This window comes from Panthera leo, chromosome B3 (genome assembly GCF_018350215.1).
Source record: "Panthera leo isolate Ple1 chromosome B3, P.leo_Ple1_pat1.1, whole genome shotgun sequence".
NCBI lineage: Eukaryota > Metazoa > Chordata > Mammalia > Carnivora > Felidae > Panthera > Panthera leo.
Window position 1 is genome coordinate 141,655,961 of NC_056684.1, and position 27,529 is coordinate 141,683,489.

At 56.3% G+C, this 27,529-nt stretch overlaps 1 protein-coding gene across 3 annotated transcripts in view; it reads right to left on the minus strand.

Annotated features, from left to right (window-relative positions):
* The window catches only part of DEGS2 (delta 4-desaturase, sphingolipid 2), a 70,420-nt gene that overhangs the window by 2,643 nt on the left and 40,248 nt on the right, over window positions 1-27,529 (minus strand). The window contains exons 1-2 of one of the 3 annotated variants that reach the window (XM_042944262.1): window positions 17,981-18,063; window positions 278-1,020 (exon numbers count right to left, since the gene is read on the minus strand). In XM_042944262.1, the coding sequence (XP_042800196.1) occupies window positions 278-994 (717 nt within the window). In that variant the 5' untranslated portion in view covers window positions 995-1,020; window positions 17,981-18,063. Of the gene's footprint in view, window positions 1-277; window positions 1,021-17,368; window positions 17,494-17,980; window positions 18,064-27,529 lie in introns of those variants that run through there. The other 2 variants (XM_042944260.1, XM_042944261.1) reach the window with 2 other exon arrangements.

The window sequence follows — 27,529 nt, forward strand, 5'->3', positions numbered from 1 at the left end:
CAGGAACGGGAGGTGTGTCACACGCAGCGTGGCTGTGCTGCCCCCCCCCCCCCCCCCCCCCCCCCCCAGGCACAGAGAGGGCGAGCGGCCCGCCCCAGGACATACAGCCCGGGAACCGTTTCGCTAAACGGTGAAATACCCCTCGAGCCCCTGCCCTCCCTGAAATCACCCCCTCACTCCGCAGCCAGCGGGCCCTCTCGCCTGTACCGCGCGGCCCCTCCCGCCGCCCCGGGGCCCGCCCCCCCCCCAAGCCCCCGCCCCGCTGGGGCGCCCCTACCAGGGGCAGGTTGCAGCCCGGGATGCTGGGGAAGTCGTGGTGCTCCACGTGGTAGCCCACGTTGAAGGTGATCCAGTTGAGGGGCCCGTAGTAGGAGTAGGTCTCGTGGCCCTTGAGGAACATGTAGTGCTCGGCCACGAAGTGGCCCGAGATGGGGTGCAGGCCCAGGCCCAGCAGCGTGCTGGCCAGCAGGTAGACCACGGGCTTGAGCCCCCAGAGGGCGAAGATGGCGGCGTCGGCGGCCAGCTGCACCAGCGCGTTGAGCACCTCCATGCGGGTCACGGCCTTGGGGTGCACGCACAGCGGCCGCAGCGAGTAGAACAGGGGCTGCAGCGCCAGCCACAGCAGCTTGCGGGCCGGCGTGCAGAAGAGCCAGCCCTCGAGGCGCGTGGGCACGTCCACGTCCAGCCCGTCGCCGCCCAGGTAGCGGTGGTGGTCCACGTGGTACTTCTTGAAGGAGGCGGCGTAGGGCACCCCCACGGGCAGGTTGGCGAACACGGCGAGCCAGCGGTTGTGCGCGGCGCGGCCCGTGCCGAAGGCGGCGTTGTGCGAGATGTCGTGGATGGCGAGCGTCAGCGAGTGGTTCACGCAGCCCCCGAACGCGTAGGCCCAGAAGAGCAGCCAGCGCCACGCCAGGCCCCGCACCAGCCAGCAGGCCAGCAGCTGCGCCAGCACCAGCCCCAGCACCGTCCACTTGAGGCGAGGGTCGGGCCGCATCAGGGCCTTGATGGCCGGGTACTTGGCTGCGGGTAGGGCCGAGGGGGACAAGTGAGGGGGGCGTGGCCACGCGGCCGGGCCTCCCCCTCCCCGCTTCCCTTTCCCCGCCCGCCCTCCCTCCCTCCTTCCAGCAGCCACTGGGGCGGGGGGGGGGGGGGGGGGGGGGGGGGGGGGGGGGGGGGGGGGGGGGGGGGGAGGGAGGGGGCGGGGCGGGGGTCACTCGAAGTTGTGGCCCTGCGTCTGGGGTCCTAGGATCCTTGGGGGCAGTGGGGGGCCCGCGGAGGCAGCTGACCTGCCTCCCCCTCCAGCTGGGGGCTCCCGCGGGACTTCCCAGGGTGGGGGTCTCTGCCGCCCGCCCAGGAGCAGGCGTCAGCGCAGGTCACAGAAACGTAGTGCCCGAAATGGAAGCGGCACATGGCTGGGGGGGGGGGGGGGGGGCCTTCCGTGAGGCTCCAGGGACGCGGTGCACGTGTCGCCCAGGCACATTGGGAACCTCGGAGGGCGCAGGGGAGGGGACACAGAGGGCCCTGGCTTTGTCTCCAGTGTTGCCGTTCTTACACAAGATCTGAAGGAAACATGATAAAATGGCGAATGCATTCATTTTGGGTGGGGGGTGTTTGTTATAGAAACTTTGGTACTTTTCTGTATTTTGTTGTACAGGAAAGAAAAGGACAATGACACTGAGAGTGGGCCAAGCAGGGGAGGGCCTTCCAGCCAACAAGCAGCCAGACTCAGCAGGGACAGCACAAGAGTGGGGGGCAGGAGAGGGAAAGGGGGAGAATGCCTTCTAGAAGCCTCCCTGACTGCTCTGTGGCGGGGGGGTGGGGGTGGGGGAGTAAGGAGTCTGGTGCTGTGTCCAGGGATGGGGAGGGACAGCACCAGCGGTCGTCACATGCTCAGGGTGACAAGTGCTCCTCAGGTCTGCTCTGTCCCCTGGTTCCCAGGGCAGGGCACACAGGCCCTCAGAGGCAGAGCACAGATATGGAAACTGAGGCTAGTGACAACAGGGGTTTATCCCAGGCACGCTCAGGACAGCCGGTGCCAGTCTCCGGGCAGCCTCGGGCTCACCAACCACAGGCTGACACATGAACAGCGTCCCCAGGACCACAACAGAGGCTGGGCCCCAACTGGAACCGGCCAGATGAAGGGTAAATCCTGCCCGGCCCTTTCCTCTAACTGACCCAGGAAGTCACTTCCCTTTTGTGCTCAGAAGAGAAGGATGTGACAGCTCGGCTCAGCACCCCCTCCGCGGCCCCCATGGCCAGGCCCCTCCACCCTCCTCCCAGCCCACAGAACTTTCTGTCAGAGCCACCCAGTGATCGAACAGTCTGCTTCATAGGTGGTGAGCCGCCTGTCCCTGGGAGTATGCAAAGAGAAACACAACAACATGGGCAAAGGGATTCTGCCCCAGTCAGAAGGGAGACTCAGGTTCAAAATCCTCCTGCCCAAGAGGCCACACTACAAGCCCATCTTGGGGTTAGTCTGGATGTTGCTGTGTGGCCGGAGGTGTGTTCCCACCCTCTCTGGACCTCGGTGTCCCAGCGTGTGATGGCAAGGGTGCGACATGCCTCACAGGCTATCTGTCCCCACAGAACAGTCCTGGTTCCACGAACGCAAACAGCCTTCATCTGCCGGAGATGCTGGGGGGAGTTGGGGTTCCCAAGTCCTAGAACAGCAGGCCACCTCTGCCCAGAGGTCAACAGAGTCTCCCCCCAGGCAGCACTTACACCAGCTGCGACCCCCCTGCACTCAGGGACCACCTCTGGGACAGTGCCAGCCCTCAGGCCTCCAATCTTCACAAAGCCACCCGGGCCCTTTGATCCCAGTACCCCTCTCCCTGAAGCTCGGCCAAGGACACCACCAGGACAGTGGTCACAGCACAAGTATAAAAGCAGAACTTGGGAACAAGCAGGCAAGGCAAGTGACAGGTGACAAAACTCAGCTCCACTCAACGGGAACACAAGGGCCCCAGCATCCCCGGGGGGTGGGAGAGAGCGGCATTCGGAGCAGGTTCAGACCCTCGCTCCAGATGACCGTTTAATATCCAGAATATATAAAGATCTCCTACAGCTCAACAACAAAGACAGACAACCCAATTTGAAATGGGCAAGTGACCTGAACAGACACTTCTCCCAAGACGTGCACCTGGCCAATTAGCACATGAAAAGATGCTCCACGTCAGCCATCAGGGAAATGCAAATGAGAGCCACAAATGAGACACGCTACACACCCGCTAGAATGGCTGTAATAAAAACAGTTAATACCAAGTGTTAGTGAGGACGTGGCCGACCTGGAGTCCTTGTTCGTGCACTGCTGGTGGGAACGCAAAATGGCGCGGGCGCTGTGGAAGACAGTTGGGCGGTTCCTCAAAGAGCTAAATGTAGACTTAGCGTGTGCCCCAGCAATTTCACTTCTCAATAGGTACCCCAAAGAACTTAAATCAGGGACACACACGAGACCTGTACGCCAATGTCCAGCACACTAGTCACAGCATCCAAAGGCGGAAAACAACCCACGTGTCCAACAACAGATGAACGGGCTGGCCACACAGTGGGATATCATTCAGCCATCGAAAGGAACAAAACTTCCAGTCGAAGAACAACCGAGTCCTGGGGGTGCAGTGGCCGCCACGGTGACTATAGTTGATAACACCCTGTTGTAGATTTGAAACTCGCCTCGAAAGTAGATCTCCCATCCGGGAACCTAACGACAAAAGTGCCTATAAGCACGCGTGGTGACGCATATTAAGGAGATATACTGTGGCGATCCTTTTGCAACATATACAAACATCGAGTCCTCCTGTTGTACACCTGACCCTAGTATCGTGTTATATGTAACTATGCCTCGATTTAAAAAATTCCGAAACACCTTCTCTGTTTCACAATGCCGACTGCCTAATCCTGCTCCCTGAAACGGACTCCCGGGGGGAACTACCAGCGCCGCAAAAACAAATTTTTTTAAAGGGAGGAAATGCTGACACAGGTTACAACATGGACGAGCCTTGAAGACACGACGTTGAGGAAAGAAGCCAGAAACAGAGGCCACGTGGTTTATGACTGTTCTGACACGAACGTTGAGAACAGGCAAGTTCATAGAGACAGAAGGGAGGGGTGGGCAGGGGCTGGGGAGGGGGTCACAGGGGTGGGGGGGGAGCGGTGACGGGTCTGTTGGGAGCCCCAAAAAGGTTTCGGAAACAGCAACGGCGCACAACCGTTGCCACCAGATCAGGCGCCTAAACGTGGTTACAGTGGCAAACGGTACGTTACACGTATTTCACAATAAGGAAAAAGTTAAGAAAGACAATCCCAGCTCAGGGCGCCTGGGCGGCTCGGTCGGTGGAGCGTCCGACTTCGGCTCCGGTCATGATCTCACGGCTGGTGGGTTCGAGCCCCGCGTCGGGCTCTGTGCCGACAGCTCGGAGCCTGGGGCCCGCTTCGGATTCTGGGTCTCCCTCTCTCTCTCTGCCCTCTCCCGCTCATGCTGTCTCTCTCTGCCTCTCAAAAATAAATGAACATTAAAAACAAAACAACGAAACTACAGTCCCGGCTCTGGGCAGGCTGGTTCGACCGCAGCCTCCGCGGCTGAACCACGGCCAGGGTCACCGGCAGGACTAACAGATAAGGCACGGGGCAGCTCCGGCTGAGCGGCCAAGGCGGGCACGCCGACCAGCCTGCAGTCGGGATGACCTCCTGGTGCACCGGGGAGGCCAGCTTTAAGGAGCAGGTCGCCAAACACGGCCACAGAGGCTTGCCGCTGTGCAAATGGGACACGGGGGCTGGCCCGCGTTGCCTAACGGCCGCTGAGCTTGCACCTGCGTTGCGGGAGGTGACTGGGCCGCCCCACAAAGGTCAGAGGCCCCGTGGGGTGCACACGGGCAGAGGAGTCCTCGGGATGGCAGTGCGAAGGCCCTGCCACCTTAAGCCAAGAGAACCCCTTCACAAGGTGGAGGGAGATACCGGCAACGGGGGGGCAGGGGGACAGAATGACAGCCCCCCGCAGCCCCCCACGTCCCACTCCCATAACCCGCGAGTAGGTTCGACGACACAGCAAGAGAGAAGCAAGGTTGAACAGGGCGGTCACGTTACTAGGAACGGACCTTACTACACGAGAATGACCCTGGATCTTCTGGTGGCCCAGGGTCATCCCAGGGCCCTATTTGTGGGGGAGCAGGCAGGAGAGGGGGTCCCAGGGGCGCCGAGAAGGGCTCCGCCGGCCCCTGCTGGTGTGAAGGTGGCACTGGAGGAGGCGGGTGCAGGTGCCTGCAAAGCTGGAAAGGCCTGGAACCAGATTCTCCCCCAGAGGGAGCACGGCCCTGGGACACCCTCACTTCAGCTGGGTGAGACCCGTGTCAGACTCGTGACCTCCAGAACTGCAAGAGAACACGTGTGGTGTTCGAAGCCCCCCGGTTTGTGGAAATCTCACCCAAGAAAACACCCAGCACGGGGACCAGGGAGGAGGAAGCTGCACGGCTGGGCCAGCCACCCGGGTCCGCTCCTCCTCTGCCCTGACGTCTGGCGCTGGGTGTGGGGCCACTCACACTCGGTCCTGCCCCTGAGGGCCCGAGGGGGGCGAGCCAGCACTGCGCTCGCCCAGGTTCTCCCCCCAGGTGGGCACGAGACCAAAGGACCCGAGCCTGGGAGCGGGGACTGCCGTGTGGGCCCCACGCAGAAGGGGGGACAGGGGCAGGCCTCATCCAAGCTTGCTCCTCTCCCAAGAGGGGGTCAGAGTGACAGGCGACACTTCAGAACACAGGCCTGTATTTCCTGGGAAGACCAGTGCTGGGGGGCGGGGGGATGTTGGTGGAGGGAGTGGGGGGGGACTGGGGGCTGGGAATCCAGCAGCCACAATGAGGTGAAGCCCGAGAAAGAAGAAAGGTCTTCACGACGGCCAGGAAGTTCACGATGGCCACCTCAGCCATCAGCCGACACGCTCACCCACAGCCCGGGGCCGGGGACACCACAGAGTCCCCCTAACCTTTGCACAGCTGGATGTCAGGTCGGGACACCCAGGTCACAGGTCACAGGGCTCCGCCAGCCTCCCTTTTACGAGGGGCAGCCCCCGGGGCACCAGCCCTCCCCCTGGGCAACCAGCGGCCTGGCCGGCACCTGCCAAGGCACACCTGAGAGCTGACCCAGGAAGCTGAAGGCCACCAGCTTCTACAGGGTTAGTTTCCATGCTTCCCCTTGGAAGGAGGCCAAGCGTGGGCAGCACGGAGGGGGGGGGGGGGGCAGGCCACACCTGTACCAGGTGAGCAGCCTGGCAAGCTGTGGGACACTGGGGACCAGGACCCCAGCTCTGGGATCAAGGCCAGCAAACAGGCCAGTCCCGTGCTCCTCAGAGGCAGCTGTGACCTTGGACAGTGGGTGCCAGATGCCCCACCTGTCGAACAAAGACAGCGAGTCCTACCTGTGGGGAGCAAAGGAGCGCAACCTTGAGGACCCACCCCTGCCGAGCCCACCTTCGGGGAGCCCGGTGCCCCTTCTCCTTTACCTGACAGTGTCCCAAATCCTCGGCTGTCCCCAGCCCAGGCGGCCACACTACCTCCCCACCCTTGTCCCCACATCTGAGAAATGGGGTGACACTCCTACCTGCCTCCCGGGGCTGCAGTGAGGCTGGGATGACACCTCCGGGCCCTGGGAGCTGTCTTATTGCTATTAAATGCAGTTTCCTGATCTGAGAATAAAAACATCCTACTTCTGACCTATGGGGGCTCGGGTGCTGCTCCTGGAGGCTGATCTGGCCCAGCTTGCTTTGACCTACGAGAACGAGCCCAGCGCTCCCAGGCCGGGAGGGTCACGGGGTCCAGCCATCCTGCTGGAGGCCTGGAAAGTGGGGCCGATGCCCCAGCTGGACTCCAGGCAGGGCAGGGGCGATGCCTACAAGGGGCCAAGCACGTGGGCCCCAGATCACCTCCACTACCTGCCGGGAGGCGCTTCCTGGACACGGTGCGGGGAGGAGGGGCCCAGCAGCCATCAAGGAGAAGGCAGAGCCCAGGGGCCTTGGCTCAAAGTGTATGTGGGGCGAGGCACCAGAAGGCCTCAGAGACCACAGTCAGGGAGCTGGGCCCCACCTTAGGAGCGGGGCTACTCTGGACCTTCCCATCGCGAGAAAACTCAAGCCTCCCTCGAGGAAACCTCCAATACCTGACTTTTCAATTCCAGAGCTTCCCGGTTCCAGAGGAGATGCTCTGGGGACCACTGGCCACTCAGGACTAGAGGTGGAGGTCACTGGGCACCGTATGGAGCGGGGCAACTGAAGCCACGGGCTGGAGGTGTCTAGCCAAGGAGGCGCCATGAACAGGAAGACAGGTGCCCCCAGTGCACTGAGCAAGGTCATGGCGGCCTCAGCAGGGGCCATTCCAGCACAGCCAGGGGCAAGATGGCGGTCGGGTAAGGAGATGCGGGGGACAGGATGAGTGCGGGCATGGGGGGCATGGGGGGCATGGGGGACGGAGGGAAGTTTGGCTGGGGGGTAAGAGGAGGAGGAGGAAAGCACCTGCGGACAGCAGAATGAGAGGACGGAGATGCTGGGGCGGGGCTCACGGAGCAGGCAAGGGGGTGCTGGCCCTGTAGAAGCGGGGGCCTCTTCCAGGGCCTCAGGGAAGGACACAGCCCTGGGCTCCATGTTCTCTGGGCCCCAAGAGAGGGGGAGGCCCAAAGACGAGGCAGACAACCCCACACTCCTGGCACCTCCCACGAGGAGCCGCAGCCCTGGCTGGACATCCAAGCCTGGCCCAGCCTGACCAGGCCCTTCCCCACGGTGGGACCCCAGCTGATGGCGGCGGGGGTCGGGGGGCCCTGACGACTCAGGCCTCCAGCTCAGAGACCACAGTAGCTGGACCAGGCCCCGCATGCTTCGAGGGCTCTCTGCTCCACAGGCAGCCTGGAGCCCCGCCTGGACGGCCACCTGGAACCAGAGACAAACAGACACATGCAAATGTCTTCTAGCAACAGCCCGGGGCGGGCACGGCCCCAGGCAGCTGGGCAAGCAGCCACCAACAACAGCCGTCGTTAGAAGTCCCACTGCCCAGCCCTGACGCGGAAAGGAGGGTCTGAGGTGTAGGCAGGCCGGGGAAGAGGGTGACGGTGCCGAGACTTGGCCTGGGGACCCCCACCGCCAGGCCCGCGGGATGCACGCAGGGGCCCGGGTGAGGGCTGGGACATCAGCGGGTACGCCACGCGGGGAATCTGACACACGGGGATCCGGCCTTCACCACCCTGCCCCGGAGGGGGCCATCCCGCCACCGCAGAGACGAGGAGGCAGGGGTCCCCCCACAAGGTGAAACAGCGTGCCTAATTTCCAGAGCACCGTCCCCTCCCTGCCAACCGGAGAGCCAGAAAGAGCGCTCTGAGGGGCCTCAGCCCCCCGGGGGGAGCCTCTTCCCAGGACCGGGCTACGTCGTCGCCAGGGCAAAGCACCCAGAGAAAACCCTGGGTCCCAGCTCGGGAGACCGGCTCTACCCCACAGGGACCGGCTCTGTCCCTCTCTGGGCCAGCTTGTCACTGTCCACCTTGAAGGTGCTGGTTCTGGCCGTGCTGGGGCTGTGAGCGCGCGGAGGGGTTCCCCAGGGCACCCAGTGTGGGGAAGCCTGGCTCCAGCAGAACTGTACGTTTACATGCATCGCACGGATCTACACGCGTGACAGACGTGTTCGCAGGACCCAGACAGCGGAGCGGGAGGATGGGCCCGGGGGACCCAAAGCGCCCCCACACCAGCCCCCTGGAGCGGCGTCACCATGGAAACTTCTCCTGAGAAACGCTGCTGGGCCCTCAGCCTCCAGAGGTAGCCCGAGGAGGTCCCAAGGCCGCCCGGGCTCCCCCTCCCGCCCCCTGCTGGCCTCGGGCAGGGCCCCCAGGAGCACGCGAGGCTTCTTCCTGCCGACACTGTGCCCCTCCACGTGCCAGGCCTGGCACCATCTGGGACGACCTGTTCCTACCACCTCCCCGAGGAGCCCAAACCCCACCGCGTGACAGTCTCCACGGCCGTAGGGGAGGTCCTGGCCACTGCCTCTCATCGCCTAAGTGCTCCCAAGTCTAGAACATTCCACGGCACACAGCAACGCATGCTGTCCACCTGCTTCCCACCCCGGTGCCCAGAGCGCTTTCCCTCACGTCGCCGCCCGCGGTAACTTGACTACCCTCCCAGCAAAGGCGCCTAAAGCCCTCATAATCCCCTCCTTCCTAAACGGCTTCCTTGCGGCCCTGCCCTGGCTCAGTGGCCTTCCCTCAGTGACTCCCACCTCCTTTTCCCTTCCAGAGCCGGAGGCAAGTCTAACCCTGTCTGGTCAGCGCGGGAGGCACTGTGGGGACCCGGTTCGGCGCAGACAATGTGGAAAGTGACCCAAAGTGCCTTCAGGAGCCACCATACCCGCCTCCTCACCTGCATCTCACTAAACCTGCTTTTTGTCCATTGACAAATATTTGCTGAAGGTCTTTGGCAGCCAGGCCCCAGATCCTGGAGATGGGAGGGGTTCCCAGGCTGTGCAGGGGTGGGGCATTGCCCTTCCAGGGCACGTATATAGTGTGTCCCAAAAGAAGGACACACACACACACACACACACACACACACACCCATGCATGACATCAGGGCAGAAATCCGAAAGATGGAGAGTCTGGATGTAAGAACCTGGGAGTGACTGCACCTGTTCGCAAGGCATCTTCCAGGTAATGAAAATACTCCAAAACTGGATTATGTAACTTCAGTAAAGTCATTGGCCTGTGCCTTTCAAATGAAGGAATTTACGACATGTAAATCGCACCTCATAAAAGCTGGTACAAATTAACGAGCAAGGAGTTAGGGAGGTGGAGGAGGCCGGGGCACATGCCTCGGTGTGGAGGCTGGAAATGAGAGCTGGCACCTGTTCGTGAGTTGTCTGTCAGGGACAGTGGCTCTCCTCGGGCCCCGGGGGCAGAGGAGGGTGGAAGACAGGCCCCGGCTGGTGCAGCCATGGGTCAGAGGTCTGCCTGCCTGACCCCTGACCAGCTGGGTAACTGCACGAGTGACTTAACATGTAGAGAGCGTCAATGTCAGGAAGGCAGAGACAGGACAGGCCAGGACAGGGTACAAGCGGCCCCCAGGGGGTGGAGGAGGGCCAAGGACAACAGACGGGGGCTTAGAGGAGAGGTCCGTGCTGCAGGCACCAGCCACACTCCTCCCTTCCCACATGCGTGCTCAGCACCGCATGCTGGTAGCTTGACATTGGCCATGAGAGAAAGATGTCCAGAAATTGCCAAATGCCCGGCTTGCAAACCAGGGCTTTTTATCCCCTCCAGAGAACACCAGCACATGCGCGCACAGGAGACGGGAGTTCAGTACATAAAGAATAGGGGACAAGAATTCAAGCAGAGGGCACAGCATTTGCAAAAGCCATGAAGAGGGAGATGAGCAGATGGGGTGCGTCCCACCAAGTGGCTAGAGAGCAAAAAGCAAGGAGAAAGGGCAGGGGCCAGAGATGGGGATGCCCCAGGCGCCAGGGCAGAGGTGAGATTTTACGCTTTGGAGGATTTCGGTAGGGGAGGACGTAATTGGGTCAAAGAGGGTCCCCGAGTAACCTCTTAGGGATCACCTATCATCTGTGCTACCCAAATACCCAGCATGCCTCCTTCCCTCCCCACCCAACTTAAGGGTCACAGCACCCCTTGCTTTCCTTGGAGAGCCCCTTCTCTCTGCTCTTACGATGCGACGCGACACTGTGGGGCCCCTACCTACCACAGCCCCCTGCCCGCTGACCAGCCACCGGACCCGAGGCTCTCTCCGGCCAGAGATTACCTGGCTCCAGGCCAGGCAGCTACTCAGGGCAGGAGGGGAGGGGGGCAGCTCTCTTTCTTCTGTGGGATCTCAGAGCTGGGGGGACCCAACCCGGGTGCTGCCTGCGGCCCTCCTGGCAGAGGAGAAGGCCCATATGGTGACCGAGGCAGGGACGAGGGGCATGGAGAGAAGGGCCTTGCGGCCTGCCTGCCCCCCACCCCTGCAGCGTCTCTGTGGTTGGGTGAGGAGAGGTCACAAACTCCCCCCGTCCCCAGCTTCAGCCAGCTCTGTTCTGGAATCACCACTTGCCACTGAGAAAGCCCCGGCAAGGGTTTCTTGCCTAAGCAAATAATCCAACAATTGCCAAGAGTCTTACTTCCTTGTTTCCTCTTTTGTTTTCCTTTGATTATTTGAATTTTTGTGTGTGTTTTGTTTTACCATGTGTGTGCCCTGTTTTCATAAGAAAAAAGAAATCACAAAGCTATTTGTTTTTAAAGACAAACCCAAAGCCAGCTTCTGATTCCCCCGCCACGCCTGGCTTGGCCTCCGGTCCGCGGTGGGTCACAGTCCTGCTGGCTCGGATCCCGCCCTCACAATACAGGGAGCCTCAGGCGTGGCCCCGGGAGACATGGCTCTTAGGGGGCTGCGTGGGACCCCCGTTTTCTTAGGATGCTGTGCCCTGAGGAGCATGTCCCCATCTAGGCAGGAGCTGGAGACAGACTTTGGCCCTGCCCCAAGGGCACTGTGGTTAGCTCCGGGGCAAGGGCTTCCTGGGTTCTGACTCCCTCCCCGATTAGGATCTTTCTGAGCGTCCACTGCCCACCCCACCCCACCCCCACACCCCCGGGGCTTGGCATGAGCCGCAGCGGCCAGGTGGGGCCGGAACACATGGCCAAGCGGGACGTGACTGGAACACCAGTCTGGCCCCTGCAGCCTGCGATCTGTGTGGTCCTATGCAAGTGACCTGCCTTCTCTGAGCCCGGCTCTGCTGTCTCTTCTATAGAGAGAGACACCAGCAGCTTCACACGGAATTTCTCTCTGGCTAGGAATAGCACGGATGGCAGAGAGCAGAGATGCAAAGGCATTCCCTGTCCTTGGGGAGAACTCACCTGTCTGCCAGAGGAGCAAAGATCATCGCAGCTACCCATTACTGAGTGCTGGGCTAAGCACTTAACGCCACCTCATTTGATCTGCCCAGCAACTCTGGAAGGAATAACAACCCCTTTTAACCTCACCAAGGCTCAACTTGCTCCTCTGTTGGTTGACCTGCCCAGGGTTTACATGGCTAACGGGTGAGGGCTGAGGATGAAATCCACGGCCGAGCTCTAGAGCCCTGCAACCTTCCCCAGAGAGATAAGGACCTGATGGGTTGGAGCCTCGGAGGGAAATCCCAGAGGAATGCCGTCCCCAGTGGAGGCCAAAGTCCAGGAGGGCAGCCGGGCGGGGGCCGGGCATCCTGCGGGAAATGGAATGGAGCAAGGGCCCTCACTAAACTCCAGGGGCATTTTTCACAGAACTAGAACAAGCCATTCTAAAATGTCTACGGATTACATATACCGTGGAATACTACTTGGCAATGAGCAAGAATGAAATCCTGCCCTTTGCAGCAACGTGGATGGAACTGGGGGGTGTTATGCTGAGTGAAATAAGTCAGCCAGAGAAGACAGATGTCATATGTTTTCACTCAGATGTGGATCTTGAGAAGCTTAACAGAAGACCATGGGGTGGGGGAGGGAAACAGAGAGAGGGAGGGAGGCAAACCATAAGAGACTCTTAAATACAGAGAACAAACGGAGGGTTGATGGGGGGGTGGGAGAGAGGGTGATGGGCACTGAGGAGGGCACCTGTTGGGATGAGCACTGGGTGTTGTGAGGAAGCAATGAATTATGGGCATCTACCACTGAGCCAAGAGCATGCTGTATACGCCATATGTTAGCCAACTTGACAATAACTTATATTAATAAATAGATAAATAAAAATGAGAAAGCATACAGAAAAAAAAATTCCTATGGAAGAACAAAAGACCCTGAATAGCCAAAGCAATCTTGAGGAAAAAAAGAACAAAATTAGAAGTATCACGCTCCTGGGCGCCTGGGTGGCTCAGTCGGTTGAGCACCCGACTTCGGCTCAGGTCATGATCTCACAGTCCGTGGGTTCGAGCCCCACGTCAGGCTCTGTGCTGACAGCTCAGAGCCTGGAGCCTGCTTCAGAATCTGTGTCTCCCTCTCTCTCTGCCCCTCCCCAACTTGCGCGCGCGCTCACTCTCTCCCTCTCTCAAAAATAAATAAAAACATTAACAAATGAAGAAAAAAAAAAAGAAGTATCACGCTCCTGGATTTCAAACCATACTAACAAAGCTGTGGTAATCAAAACAGTATAAATTAGCATAAAAATAGACACACAGGATCAATGGAACAGAATAGAGAGCCCAGAAATAAACCCACACGCATATGGTCAATTAACTTACGACAAAGGGGGCAAGTATATGCAGTGGGGAAAAGAAGGTCTTTTCAGTTAATGGTGCCGGGGAAACCGGACAGCCACAGGCAAAAGAATGAAACCGGACCACTTTCTTACACGATGCAGAAAAATAAACTCAAAATGGATTACAGACTTGAATGCAAGACCAGCTGTCCAAAAGCTCCTAGAAAAAAATATACGCAGCAAGCTCCCTGACATCAGTCTTGGCGATGATTTTTTAGGATTTCACACCAGCAGTAAGTAAAGGCAACATAAGCAAAAATCAAACAGGTGGGATTGCATCAAACTAAAACGCTTCTGCACAGCGGGGGAAACCATCAACAACATAAAAAGGCATCCTATGGAATGGAAGAAGATGTTTACAAGTCACATATCCAATAAGGGGTTAATATCCAAAGTATGTAAAGAACTGATACAGCTCAATAGCAAACAAAAATTTGATTAAAAATGGGCAGAGCAGGGGCGCCTGGGTGGCTCAGTCGGTTAAGCGTCCGACTTCAGCTCAGGTCACGACCTCACGGTCCGTGAGTTCGAGCCCCGCGTTGGGCTCTGGGCTGATGGCTCAGAGCCTGGAGCCTGCTTCCGGTTCTGTGTCTCCCTCTCTCTCTGCCCCTCCCCCGTTCATGCTCTGTCTCTCTCTGTCTCAAAATAAATAAACGTTAAAAAAAAATTATGGGCAGAGCACTTGAATAGACATTTCTCCAAAGAAGACATCCAGATGGCCCACAGACACATGAAAAGATGCCCAACATCACTCATCGGCAGGGAAATAAATATGAAAACTACAATGAAATGCGTTGTGGGAATGGCTGAAATCAACAACACAAGAAACAACAGGTGTTGGCGACCATGTAGAGCAAAGGGGGCCCTCGCGCACTGTCGGTGGAGACACGAGCTGGAGCAGCCACCGTGGGAAACAGCACAGAGAGTCCTCAAAATATTAAAACTAGAAATACCATATGACCCAGTAAATCCACACCTCAGTATTCATCCAGAGAAAATGAAAACACTAATTCGAAAAGATATATGCGCTCCCCTGTTCATCACAGCATTATTTACAATCGCCGAGACATGGAAAGCAGCTCTTTCTGCCCATGGATCCTATCCCAGTGCTTTAATAAAACCACGTGTTTGCACTGAAAAAAAAAAAAGAAAATATATGGAAACAACATGTCCGTCAACAGATGAATGGATGAATAGAATGTGTTATATATATAATCCAAAACTACTCAGCCACATAAAAGAATGAAACTTTGGGGTGCCTGGGTGGCTCAGTCAGTTAAGACTGACTTCGGCTCAGGTCATGATCTCACGGTTCGTGAGTTTGAGCCCCAGGTCAGGCTCTGTGCTAACAGTGCAGAGCCTGCTTGGGATTCTCTCTCTCCCTCTCTCCCTGCTCCTCCCCCACTCAAGCGCTGTCTCTCTCTCTCTCTCTCCCCTCTCTCTCAAAAATAAATAAACATTAAAAAAAAAAAAACAAATAAAACAGATTGTGTCTCCCTCTCTCTCTCTCCCCCTTCCAGGCTTGTGCACCAGCTCGCTCTCTCTTTCTCTCTCTCAAAAATAAATAAACATTAAAAAAAAAAAAAAGAATGGAATTTTGCGACACGTTTGCAACGAATGAATGGCTCCAGAGGGTATTAGGCTAAGTGAGATAAATCAGTTAGACAAAGACAAATACCACGTGATTCCACTTATAGGTGGAATCTAAAAGACAAAGCAAAACAAGACCCAGATTCATACATACAGATTGGTGGTTGCCAGAGGGGGAGGGACATGGGGGAATGGCTGAAGGGAATTAAGAAGTGCAAACTTCCAGTTATACAGTAAATAAGTGATGGGGATGTAATGTACACCACGGAAACTGTAGTGGACAAAATTGTAGCAATTTTGTGTGGTGACGAATGGTAACTAGGTTTACTGAGGTGGTGATTCCACACTGCATACAAAGGTTCAATCACTATGTTGCACACCTGAAACTTACTAACATAATATTGTACTTCAATAAAAATAAAGAACCAAAGAGCAAGGAGGGGCGGAGCAGGAAGGAAGGACATCTAGGCAGGGCAGGATCACACGCCTGGGATTGAGGGAAAATGGCACCTTCCAAGTTCATGGGTTCAAAACCAGACAGCATCTGGAGGAAATGGTACAGAGGAATCCACAGCACCCAGTGCAAACTGGGAATGAGCAAAGCTTCCCGGGGAGTCAGCCCGAGACCTGATGCTGTCCCCGCACTGGCCCAAATCACCTCCTCTCTTCAAGTCTTCCAGCCTTCCTGGCCACCTTGTCCAGGAAGCTTCCTCTAATGGTTCCAGGGCCGGTGGCTTCTCTCTCTCTCTCTCTCATGTCCTGGAGTGCTGGGTACCACACTGGGCACCTTTTAACATCCAAGGGCTCCTTTTAACATCACACCCTCTACGCCAGGCAAGATGGCTGTGCCCATTTTGCAGATTCAGAAAGCGAGTCTGCAGCCCAGAGTGTCTGGACCCCTCCAGGCAGCTCTGTGGGCCAGGATATGTCTCCCAGCCTTCTCCACCTGGGGTCAGGTGCTCTTATAAGGGCAAGGCAGGGGACAGCCAGGGAAAGGGAAGGAAATGGAGCCCTGCCTCAGCCCTGCGGTGGGAACAGCCAAGACACATGCCCTCTAGGGAGACACAGGACCAGATAGTCACCAAGACCCCTCTGAGCGCCCCCAAGCAGTTCACAGGTGTTGGAGAGGATTCTGCCACACGTAAGACCACAACAGTGCTGGGTTATTGTTCGCCTCACAGCAGAAAACCACGAAAGTCACAAACCCACCCAGGGGTCTCGAGCCCATGAACCCCCAGACACAACAGAGTACAGCCATGCACTAACCACTCAGCAACACCCGGTGTCTGAGAGCTTTAAACATAGTAAGATGGATATTTCCATAGTCTTGGAGCGGGGCAGGAAGACACCAAAGGGAAAACTCTAAAGAAAAAAAAAAAAAAAAAAAAAGCCAATCCATTTGAACGCATTAAAAAAAAAAAAAAAAAGCTGCTGTGATAGCAAAAGACAAATTGTGAAGGAGAAAAATATTCGCAACATGTAGGACAAAGAGTTAAAAGCCTCCTATACAAAGAACTCCAACAATCAACAAGCAGACGACCATCCCAAGAGAAAAAAGAAGAAATTAAAATGTCCAATTAAACGTTGGAAACAATCATCCAAAAACTGCAAATTAAACACAGTGAACTAGTATGTGTCACGTGGTCGGTCTGATTAAAAGGTTTGCCAACCCCAGGTGCAGGCGAGGGCGTGGGAAACCGGGACCTGGACATCTCTTGGGAGGGAGGGGAGCAAGTCCACCCTGCTGGACTCCGGCCTGGTGCCGTGGAGGTGACTTGGTGGCACGCAGTGAAAGCTGTTGTGCAGGTGCGGGCCCTTTAACCTGCAATCCCCAGGGAAGGGCTGAGCACCCCAGGTCTAGAAGGAGTCGCCGGCTGGAATGACGGCGACTACGCTGGTAAAAATGCCTTCGCAGGACCCTAAATGACAGCGAAGGGGGGCCACCGTGCATTAAGCTATAAAATACAGGACAGAACGGGCAAACGGGGTTCTTCGGTATAAGCTCTGTTTAAAAAAAAAAAAAAAAAAAGTGTCTCTCTCGTTGCACATTTGCTTCCTTCGAGGCGCTCAGTCGGCCCTAAACTCCCTGAGCTCAGCGGCCTCTGCGGACCCAGGAGGTCTGCCTTCGCGGGCAGGACGGCGCATCCCGCACACGGAGGGTCCCCGGGGGCGGACCCCTGCCCCACCACGTCGCCGCGCCCCAAGTTCACGCCCGGCGAGTGGCTTGCGTCCCACAACCGGGACGCAACAGTCGAGACGCGCTTCCCAGGCACGCGGATCCGGGCTCGGGTCCTCGGATCCTGGACCCCAGGACGCAGGCAGACACGCAGGGGAGTTTCAGACCCGGGCAGGGGGACTGTCGGGGACCCGGGGCAGGGACCCTTGGAGGAGGAGGAGAAGTGGCGCTCCCACCCTCCCCGAAGCAGGGGCGGAGGAGTGCGCGCCGGGCACCCGGGCCGGCGCAGGAGCAACCCCGGGGCTCCGCTGGCCCGCGCCGTCTGACCGCCACGCGGGGCTGTCCCCACCCCGCGGCAGGGGCCGAGCTGCGCTCACCGAGCATCTCTTTGCGCCGCTGCGTGTGCGGCTGGTCGGTGTAGACCCACTCGAAATCCGTGCGACCCGCGCAGTTGCCCATGGTGGGGCCCGGAGCGCAGCACGGAGCGCGGCGCGCCGCTCCGCTCGCTTCCACCTGTCTGCCCGCCGGCGCCGCGGCGCGGGGACCTGAAGGCCGCTCGAGGCGGGGCGGGGCCGGGGGCGGGGCCGGGGCGCCTCCGGAGGCGCGAGGGGCGGGCACCGCGGGGCTGGGGCGCCGCCCCGAGCCGAGCCCGGGTTACCTCGGCTCGAAATGGGACTATCCGCGCGCCACCCACGGGAGTCCCGGCCGCCAGGCTGTGCGGGGACCTTCCGATGCGCTCGCTTCCCCCCCCGCCTAGCTCGCCCCGGACGGGTCGTCCGGTTTCATGCAGGCCCCGCCCCGCGGAGCGCCAGCTCTCCCCGTGGCCCAGACGCACTGGCGCTCCCGCCGCCCCTGCCCCCACCGACGAGCCTGTGACAGCGCCCCCTCCCGGTGGGGTCGGGGGTCAGGAGACGAGAGCTTAAATGGAAGGGACAGTGCGAGTCCAAGGGAGGTGGTCGGGAAAGACACAGCGATTCTCCCTCGCCTACCGATTCCCTACTCAGCCCTTTCACGCAGTAATGCAGTGGGCAGACGATGTGTCTGTGACAACCTCTTTCGGGTGAGTCAGCCCCACCCCTGCCTTCAGGAAAATCGAGGGACACAGGGACACAGGCACGGAAGAGGCCTATTATGACTCAGGGTGATACATGCCATGACACAGGTAGGGGTAGCTAGCCAGGGTCCAGAAGAGGGGTCTTTTGCATTGGGCCTTAGAGGATGAGTAGGAGTCAACAGCCAGAAAAGGGGAAGGGCACTGGTGGTGGCAGGAACAGCAGATGCAAAGGCCCAGGGACCCGGAAGAACCCGGACATTGTTAAAACAGAGGGTCCAGTGTTTGGTGGCTCTGGTGGGGACACAAGGCTCTTCCTTTTCACCTTTTCAGGGATTCTGCTCTCTTCTTCCTCTCGCTCCCTCGGAACTTTGGAGGGAGTGCCGGTTGACCTGAGGACCAGGGCCTGGCCTGGCCTGGGAGCTGCCGGGGTAGCAGACTGGCCTGGCAGCTGAAGGTGCCACAAGGCGGGGAGGTGCTAATGGTGGGATTCCCTCCAGCCTCCTGGCAGTCCACGGCCCAGGCTTGTGGTACAGTTGGCAGACCTCCCTCAGCCCAGGGCCAAAGGCAGTCCTGGCATGAGCTGGAAAGGAAAGCAATGGTGCAGGGTCCAGGTGTGCGAAAGTGAGCCGGCACAGAGGTTGGGTTCCCCGTCCAGCAGGAAGACCATCGGAGCTGCCCTCGCGCACCCACCGGGGGCACCCGGCCCAGCTTGCACGCCCTCAAAGGCAGAACTCACCGCTCCCCACGGCAACCTGTTCTTTTTTCAGCCAGAGGGACCCTCCCACCAGCTGGCCCTTTACCGATGAGTAAACCGAGGCTCAGAGCTGAAGAGGGCCTTGCCTAAGTACACAAAAAGAAGCAAAGCAGGGACAGGCCCCTGATCTTTGACATCAGAGTGTTAGCCCCCGTGTCGCGCTCAGGGAGATCTGAGTCCCGGCTCTGCCCTGTGGGACACCGTGAGGCCTGCCGGCTGCCTCCACCCTGCGGCACGGATCAGAAAACTTCATTCATACATCTGGCCCAGGACTCAACCCATTCAGACGAAACTAGCCCAGTGTCCCCACTTGACAGATGAGCAGACTTAACCCAAGGTGGAGACAAGTCAAAGGGCACCTGGACAGAGACTTGAGAGCATGACTCCCAATCTGATGCCCTGACCAAGTAATTCCCAAGTCCCCGAGGCCAGCCTGACCCACAGAAACTGCCTTCAAGATGGTGAAGTAACCTCCCCGTCATGCCCCTGGTCCTAGCGATGAAAGAGAGTACATATTCGTCTGTAAGGGGGTGTCCTGGGTGGGATCCCGGACCAGAAGAGGGGCATTAGGTAAAAACTTAGAGAATCTGAATAAACTATGGGCTTCAGTTAATAATAATGGATCAGGGGGCACCTGGGTGGCCCAGTCGAGTAAGCATCGGACTCCTGATTTTAGCTCAGGTCATGATCTCATGGTTCATGAACTCAAGCCCCACATTGGGCTCTGCACTGACGGTGTGGAGTCTGCTTGGGATTCTCTCTCTCTCTCTCTCTCTCTCTCTCTCTCTCTGCCCCTCCCCCACTTGATCTCTCTTTCAAAATAAATAAACTTCAAAAAAATAGTAATGTATCTGTAGTGATTCTTGAATTATAACAAACACATCATACTCCTATAAGATCTTAAAATAAAGGATATCGGGTGTGGAAGCTATGTGAATTCTTGACAGTATGCTCCCATTATTTCAATAAATCATAAAGTTTATTTTAAAATGAAGTTTATTCTTCAAAAATCCTTATGATGTATGGTCTATGTAGCCACTCTCCTGTGACTTCTCCATAACCTTCCCCGCCCCCATTGCCCTGGGAGGGGCAGCAGCCGGGGTGGGGGGCTCACCGACTCTCAGGAGGGACCCCGACCGGAGGCCCGGGTGTCTCCCACTGCCTGTGAGGAGCTGAGGGTAACTACCCCCCTCCGAAGTCTTAGCTGTAGTGTTTGCCATCCCAACACAAAGCCCGATTCTGCCGTGCACCTTTGCAGAGAACAGGCCAGAATGCATTCCGCAGGGCGGCCCTTCCCACCCCTGCCCAAAGCCAGGAGGCTAACAGCCCGTGAGTCACAGTCTGTTGACAAGGACTTCCCTCCCTTCGTGAAGGAAGGGCAACCATCCCCAAGAAAGGGAAGAACTCCCCACCTGGGAAAACAGAGCTGTTGGAAAAGCAGAACCAGACTGAGAAACGACAATACTTTTTGCAGGAGGCACAAAAGGCTACTGCCATTTCACCCATGAAGTAAATAAATAAATAAACCAGAGATGGACATATATAGATCGCTGGTTTACAAGAATCTTGAGGGTGCTTGGGTGGCCCTGTGGGTTGGGTGTCTGCCTCTTTTTTTAAAAAGAATTGTTTTTTCAACGTTTATTTATTTTTGAGACAGAGAGAGACAGAGCATGAACGGGGGAGGGTCAGAGAGAGGGAGACACAGAATCTGAAACGGGCTCCAGGCTCCGAGCTGTCAGCACAGAGCCCAACGTGGGGCTTGAACTCACGGACCGCGAGATCATGACCTGAGCTGAAGTCGGCCGCTTAACCGACTGAGCCACCCAGGTGCCCCGGGTGTCTGACTCTTGATTTGGGCTCAGGTCATGATGTTACAGTTGTAAGATCAGGTCATGATCTCATGGCTGTAGGATCGAGCCCTGCATGGAGCTCTGCGCTTGGGATTCTCTTTCTCCCTCTCTGTCGCTCCCCAGCTCCCACGAGCTCTCTCTCTCTCTCTCTCAGAATAAATAAATAAACTTAAAAAAAAAGTTTTAATAAAATAAAAAAACTAAAAGAAAACCCTCCATTGAAATAGAAGTACATGAAAGAAAACAGACATGAAGACAGGTACAGAATCCAAAAATCTGTCTCAAGAGATTTCTAGAATAGAGCAAATGGGGGGAGGTGTGACACTTGTGCCTCCATAGTCTTATTTTCCTCGTAGAAGTCATCTGTCACTGGAATTATAATTTAATTATGTGTGAGGATGACTATCCCTCTCTGACATAAAGCTTTATAGCATGTACTTACTTACCTGATTATTGTCTGTCTCCTCCCATAGAGTGTCTGTTCTCTTGGGTTCACCCCTGGTAACCCTAATGCCTAGAATATGGATGCCCTTAATAACAATTTACTAAATGAAACTCAACACCCAAAACACAAATGATCCAGTGAAGCAATGGGCAAAAGACATAAATAGACACTTTTCCAAAGAAGACATTCAGATGGCTAACAGACCCATGAAAAAATGCTCAGCGTCACTCATCATCAGGGAAATACAAAGCAAAACCACAATGAGATACCACCTCACACCTGTCAGAATGGCCAACACGAACAACTCAAGGCAACAACAGATGTTGGCGAGGATGCGGAGAAAAAGGATCTCTTGCATTGTTGGTGGGAACGCAAACTGGTGCGGCCACTCTGGAAAACAGGATGGAGGTTCCTCAAAAAGCTAAAAATAGAACCACCAGGCGACCTATGTGGAATTTTTAAGAAACACTACAGTTGAACATAGGGGAAGGGAAGCAAAAATAAGATAAAAACAGAGAGGGAGGCAAACCCTAAGAGACTCTTAAATACAGAGAACAGACTGAGGGCTGCTGGGGGGGGGGGGGGGGTTGGGGGGATGGGCTAAATGAGTGATGGGCCTTGAGGAGGACACGTGTTGGGATGAGCACTGGGGGTTGCATGCAAGTGATGAATCATTAATTTCTATTCCTGAAAAAAATAGTAAATAATGCAAAAAAATACACACACACAAGCGAACTAGCCCACTACTTGGTTCTGAAGCTAAAAATAGTAAAATGATAAAATGTATTTAGAATTAAAAAATAATTTACTAAGTGAAAGGATGGATGAATCATGTCAAATAAGAAATAAATGGGGTTTCCTAAGATCAGAAGTAAGACGCGAGTCTCACGACCTGAGCCGAAGTCGGACACTCAACCGACTGAGCCACCCAGGCGACCCATCTGCCGTAATATCTCTTAAAGCACCACATGCACTTGCCTCTGATCCAGGAATTTCACTGCTGGGCACAGAGCCCAAAGAAACAAAAATATATATCCACCAAAGGCACGTGTAGGAATATTCATAACAGCTTTATTGGTAAAAGCCCAATCCTGGAGAGAATCCCAACCTCCAAGCACAGCGAATGGATAGACAGACTTCCCACGGTCATCCACACGCTGGAATAAAACAGGAAATGCTATGCACGCACCAACACGGTGTATCATCCGTGCATTTTGATTTTCTGTATTTCTTTTCTTTTTTTTTTTTTTTTTTTTTTTTGGTAATCTCTACATCCAAGGTTGGGGCTCGAACTCCCGACCCCAAGATCAAGAGTTGCATGCTCTTCTGACCGAGCCAGCCAGACCCTCCTGATTTTCTGTATTTCTGGTGCTGACATCTGCAGACCCTGAAGAGACTGCCCTCCCGGGGACTAACCCGTTCCTGGCGATGGTAAACGCCTGGCCTGAGAGCCTTCCCCGGGCAAACTAACCCATCCAGAGCTCATGCGGGCCACCTCCTCCTCCTCCACACGTCCAAGGACGATTGGAATAAAATGATTCAGGCTGACCAGTCCTAAACCTGTTTACCCTGCCTCACCACACCTTCCCGTGGAAACCACATTCAAGGCTCCTGGCCTCTCTGCCCCAGCCTCCGGGGTGGCCCTGTGACCTAAGGTGTGCGCCCTCCTCCCTGGAACTGTACATAACAATGGCAGTTGTCTCCCGATCCGTGGGCCTAATAAAATTGGTGTGGTAAACAAGCAGCACAGCAAGCGGGAGGTTTGGCCTCAGTGGGGACTGATATGCCACCAGGACGCCTGGGGCTATTGACCCACTGCACCAGGTGTGAGCTGCAGCCTGGGCCTGGGTGAAGCCTGCAGGTGCCCTCCTCCCCCCCCCCCCAACCCCCCCCACCCCCACCGCTGGCGCATTTGCCTGGGGTGGCCCCGGACTCCCACCCGGACCTCCTTAGGCTCTGGTCTGAGCTGTGAGCTGCCTAGATGGCAGGGTTCCCGGGCACCCCTTTTCTTGGGGGACTAGCTGAGTGTATGGCCAGGCCAGAGTGCACAGCACGGACACCCTGCTCCCTGCCTTTCAGCCTGCCCAGCGGAGCACGTGGGTAACACCCGTGCGCAGAGCCACCCGTGAATTCAAACCACACACAGAGCCGAGGCAAGGGCAACCCGCTCGGGGACCACAGCACCCCACAGGTCCTGTGGGAAAGGCCGCGATTGTGCTGTTTGCCTGCGACAGTCCCCATTCCTCCCCTGACTTAGTGGGGGTAGGAGGGATCACACCCATGGAGAATCTGGAGGGAGGAAGGAGGGGGGGGGAAGAGGACAGGCAGGAGGAGGGGGAGAGAAAGGGGGACGAGGGAAGAGGGGGAGAAGAAGGAACCAGGCCACTGGGCCCCTGTCCCCAATACCCAACATTACTAAAATTACTAACTCCACCCAATCTCTCCACCCAGGAGAGATTTTGCCCTTAGAGATTTGGCTGACAGGTTCCACTCGGCTCCCATTTCAGTGTGCCCTCAGCCCGTCTGCCTTCACCCGTGAAGTGACACACACCTTTTCCAGGCTACCCGGGGCGTCCACAGCCTTGGCTTCCCCCACCATCCTCGCAGACAAGACCTGGCCGGCACCCGCCTTCCTCCAGGAGCACAGGCATCAGACATTACATGGCTGGCATCTTCCTCTAGCGAGAGTCATCCGACACACCCCTTAAGGTCGTACAAATCCACATCTGTTAGTCCTTTTGGCAACACGTTCCTCATTTAGAAATTCTACCTAAATCTGGGGCACCTGGGTGGCTCAGTCGGTTGCACGGCAGACTTCGGCTCAGGGCATGATCTCACGGTCCGTGAGTTGGGGCCCCGCGTTGGGCTCACTGCCTTCGGTGCAGAGCCTGTTTGGAATCCTCTGTCCCCCTCTCTCTCTGACCCTCCCCCACTCACACTCTCTCTCCCTCTCTCTCTCTCTCTCTCTCTCTCTCTCTCCAAGATCAATTCTACATGGGGCACCTGGGTGGCTCAGTCAGTTAAGCGTACGGCTTCAGTTCAGGTCATGATCTTGCAGTTCATGAGTTCGAGCCCCGCATTGGGCTCTGTGCTGACGGCTCAGAGCCTGGAGGCTGCTTTGGATTCTGTGTCTCCCTCCCCTGCTCTGTCTCTCTCAAAAATAAATAAACATGAAAAAAAAAACTTTTTTTAACCTTTATTTATTTTTGAGACAGAGAGAGACAGAGCATGAACGGGGGAGGGTCAGAGAGAGGGAGACACAGAATCTGAAACAGGCTCCAGGCTCTGAGCTGTCAGCACTGAGCCTGACGCGGGGCTCGAACTCACGGACCGCGAGATCGTGACCTGGCTGAAGTCGGACGCTTAACCGACTGAGCCACCCAGGCGCCCCGAAAAAAAAATTTTTAATAAAAATAAATTCTACCTAAATCTGAGGCTACTACTTAGAATCAGCCCAGCTTCAGTGGGACCCCGCTGATGAAAGGCTCTAAGATCTGTCCCAAGTGAGTCAACAGGCACTCCCACCATGCCTCGGTGACACCTTCACCCCTTCACTGCAGAGGTCTCACCCATCTCCTCTCCTGCCCCTGGGCTCTCTGGACCACCCAGGATGGCCATTAGGGCTTCTGATGCCCCAAATGCCCCAAGGGCTTCTGATGCCGACAAATGCTCCTCTTTGCCTCTGGCTAAACACTGTTAAAAACAAACTTGCTGGCTACATACTGGGCTTTCCCGCTAATAGAGGTGCTCACAGACGCTGAGCCTAGGACCCTCCATGCAGCTACCTCTTTGCTTGAGTCATGGAAGCGGCACCCCACGAGCTCAGCACGGCTGATGAGGCCTCCCTCAACAGGAAGGAGCCAAACCCGGGCCCTCTGGCATATTCCACCCGGCCTTCCCTGTCCTCAGTCCCTGGCCAAACGCCATGTGCTCCTCCCAGGGGGGAGGCCACCCCTCCCCCGGCCCCTTGGCTACCCAGGAGCCTCCCATTAACTGAATGAACACCAATGAGAGTGTGAATTGCACCGCCCACCATCATAAAAATGGCAGCGCTCATTGGAACATGGCTGCTTTTCATCTCTTAGGGTGTCCCAGACAAAGGACAGGACCCAATGTCAACATACTTGGCCAGACTTCTGGCAGTCATCTCTGCACTGGTGCCCTGGCCAACAGCTGGTCCTGCTGCACGTTGATTACACACTGTTGGGCCACTGACTGACGGTGAAGAACTCTGGGAATCTCTTGCTTCACAGATACCCAAAATGTAAACCCAAATCCCCCCCCATATCCTAAAGCCACAGAACAAGGTCTGGCCAGCCCACTCCCATCCCCTCTGGAGTTACAGACAGGTAGCAACCAGGTACCCATTTCACTTCTCAACGTACACAGTGCTGGACTCTTGGAAGAGGCCCTCAGTAGAACTTTCCTGTCCATGACGGGCGCCAGAGAAGTTACCTGAGAGACGTAATGGTTTCCTCAAATGTTTTCTTTTCAAATTCCAGTCCAGCAAATCGACCCCTAACAAGGCCTCTGTCTTGCCCCAGGCCTTAAACTCTCTTAAATTCAAGGTCCTCGGCCAATTCAAAACTCAATGTTGAGTTTAAAAAATCTTCTACTCACCTTTTCCTACATTTAAAGGGGGATTCGTCTCCCCTGGATGGACGTAAAGACTCATTATATATTATATATGGGCCTGTAATAACGGCTCCCCCTATCTTTATAAATTTCCAATCTTGCCCCCATCCCAGAAGGACTGGGGGCCAGAGCGAGGACACCTATTCTCCTGGACCCATTAACCCCAGACTGTCCCATGGGCCAGGCAGCTGCTCATCTGATAGGGGGCCCATCCGAGCCTGATTCATACACTCACACACACACATGGAATAAACACAACACCTGTCAAGTGCAACCACACCCTTTCTGTGGATTATTGGTGTCAGTACTCTCTGTCTGGGCGCTTTCATTGGTTTGCGATCAAAGGCCCAAACCCTCCCAGTGACCCATTGTTTCAACCAAGTATCGAGTTTGCTTAATCCAAGCCCCACAAAGACCTCACCACTCTACCACCAACAAAACCAACAACTGAAGCAAAGGGCCCGTAGTCATCGGCCAGATCGGAGGGCCTTCGGTCAGACTCGCACTGGAGCCCCGGCTCAGCCTTGTCATGACACCCCAGAGCCACAAGAACAGCACCCCCATCTCCCCGCGTGGGGACCTGCTTGGAAAGCACAGCCCAGGCCCACATTTCAGACGACATCTCCGTGGTCCAGAAGCTGGAGATCACTGGGACAACTTCACACAGATGCTTGAACCTCTGCCCGCGGACCGCCCCCGCTAAGGCACCAAGTGGACACAGACCCTGCCTGCTTATCTTCCTTTGAGATTAGGAATTCTACTGTGTTTCTGAGCTTGCTGTCTGCTTAGCCAGGAAGCTACACACCTATGTGTACATGTGCCAACACTCCCACGCCTAAAGGGAGATCTGGCCAAGGTTACTACTGTCCCTGCCGGTCCACCGATTAGTGGAGACATTGCTTTCCCCAGGGGGCACCTGCCTCACACCAATTAAACCCTGACCCCCCTGGGGAGAGGACTCCTCCTTCCCCCATCTTTGTCCCTTTTCCTACTACCCGCTCCAGCTTTTCACCAAGACCTCTGGCCCTGTGGTTCGCCCCATGACCGTGACCACCCTTCTTCCCGATCACACGTGTCCCCCACACAACTTCACACAGACTTTCCGAAACCAGCCGTTCAAGCCCCCAACAGCACAACTGCTGAACCTGCCACCTTGACCCTCGAAACACACACCAAGGTGGTATTCTTGAAAGAGAACAAAATGAACACACACACACACACACACACACACACACACACGCAGGAAAACCTTGGGCTGGGAGTAACTTGTCCTGTAGGGTTCCGCAAGACGAGCAAACATTGCTAACAAATTTTAACTTGATAAACGTGCCAGGTCTTGCGATGCAACTGGAACGTGATGCCGAAGCCTCAGAGGGCCAATTGCACTAATCATTTATTTTCCATAATTCTGATGTTACGATATCTTGTTGGTCTTGAAGAGCCTGCCCTTCTCAGGGCTAGCCAGTTCTTAGAGATAGTAAATGACTAGCCTCTAAGTGTGACTTTCACGTACAAAGGTATCTATTCAGAGCCCACGCACCACAATAGGAAGGAATAACAAAGTTGGAGGACTCATAGGACTAGATTTCTTTTCTTTTTTTTTTTTAATGTTTACTTATTTAATTTTGAGAGAGAGAGAGAGAGAGAGTGGGCACAGGCCCACACACCCAAGCAGGGGAGAGGCAGAGAGAGAATTCCAAGCAGGCCACGCTGTCAGCCCAGGGCCCGGCGTAGGGCTTGATCCCACAAACTGAGATCAGGACCCGAGCCAAAACCAAGAGTTGGACACTTAACCAACTG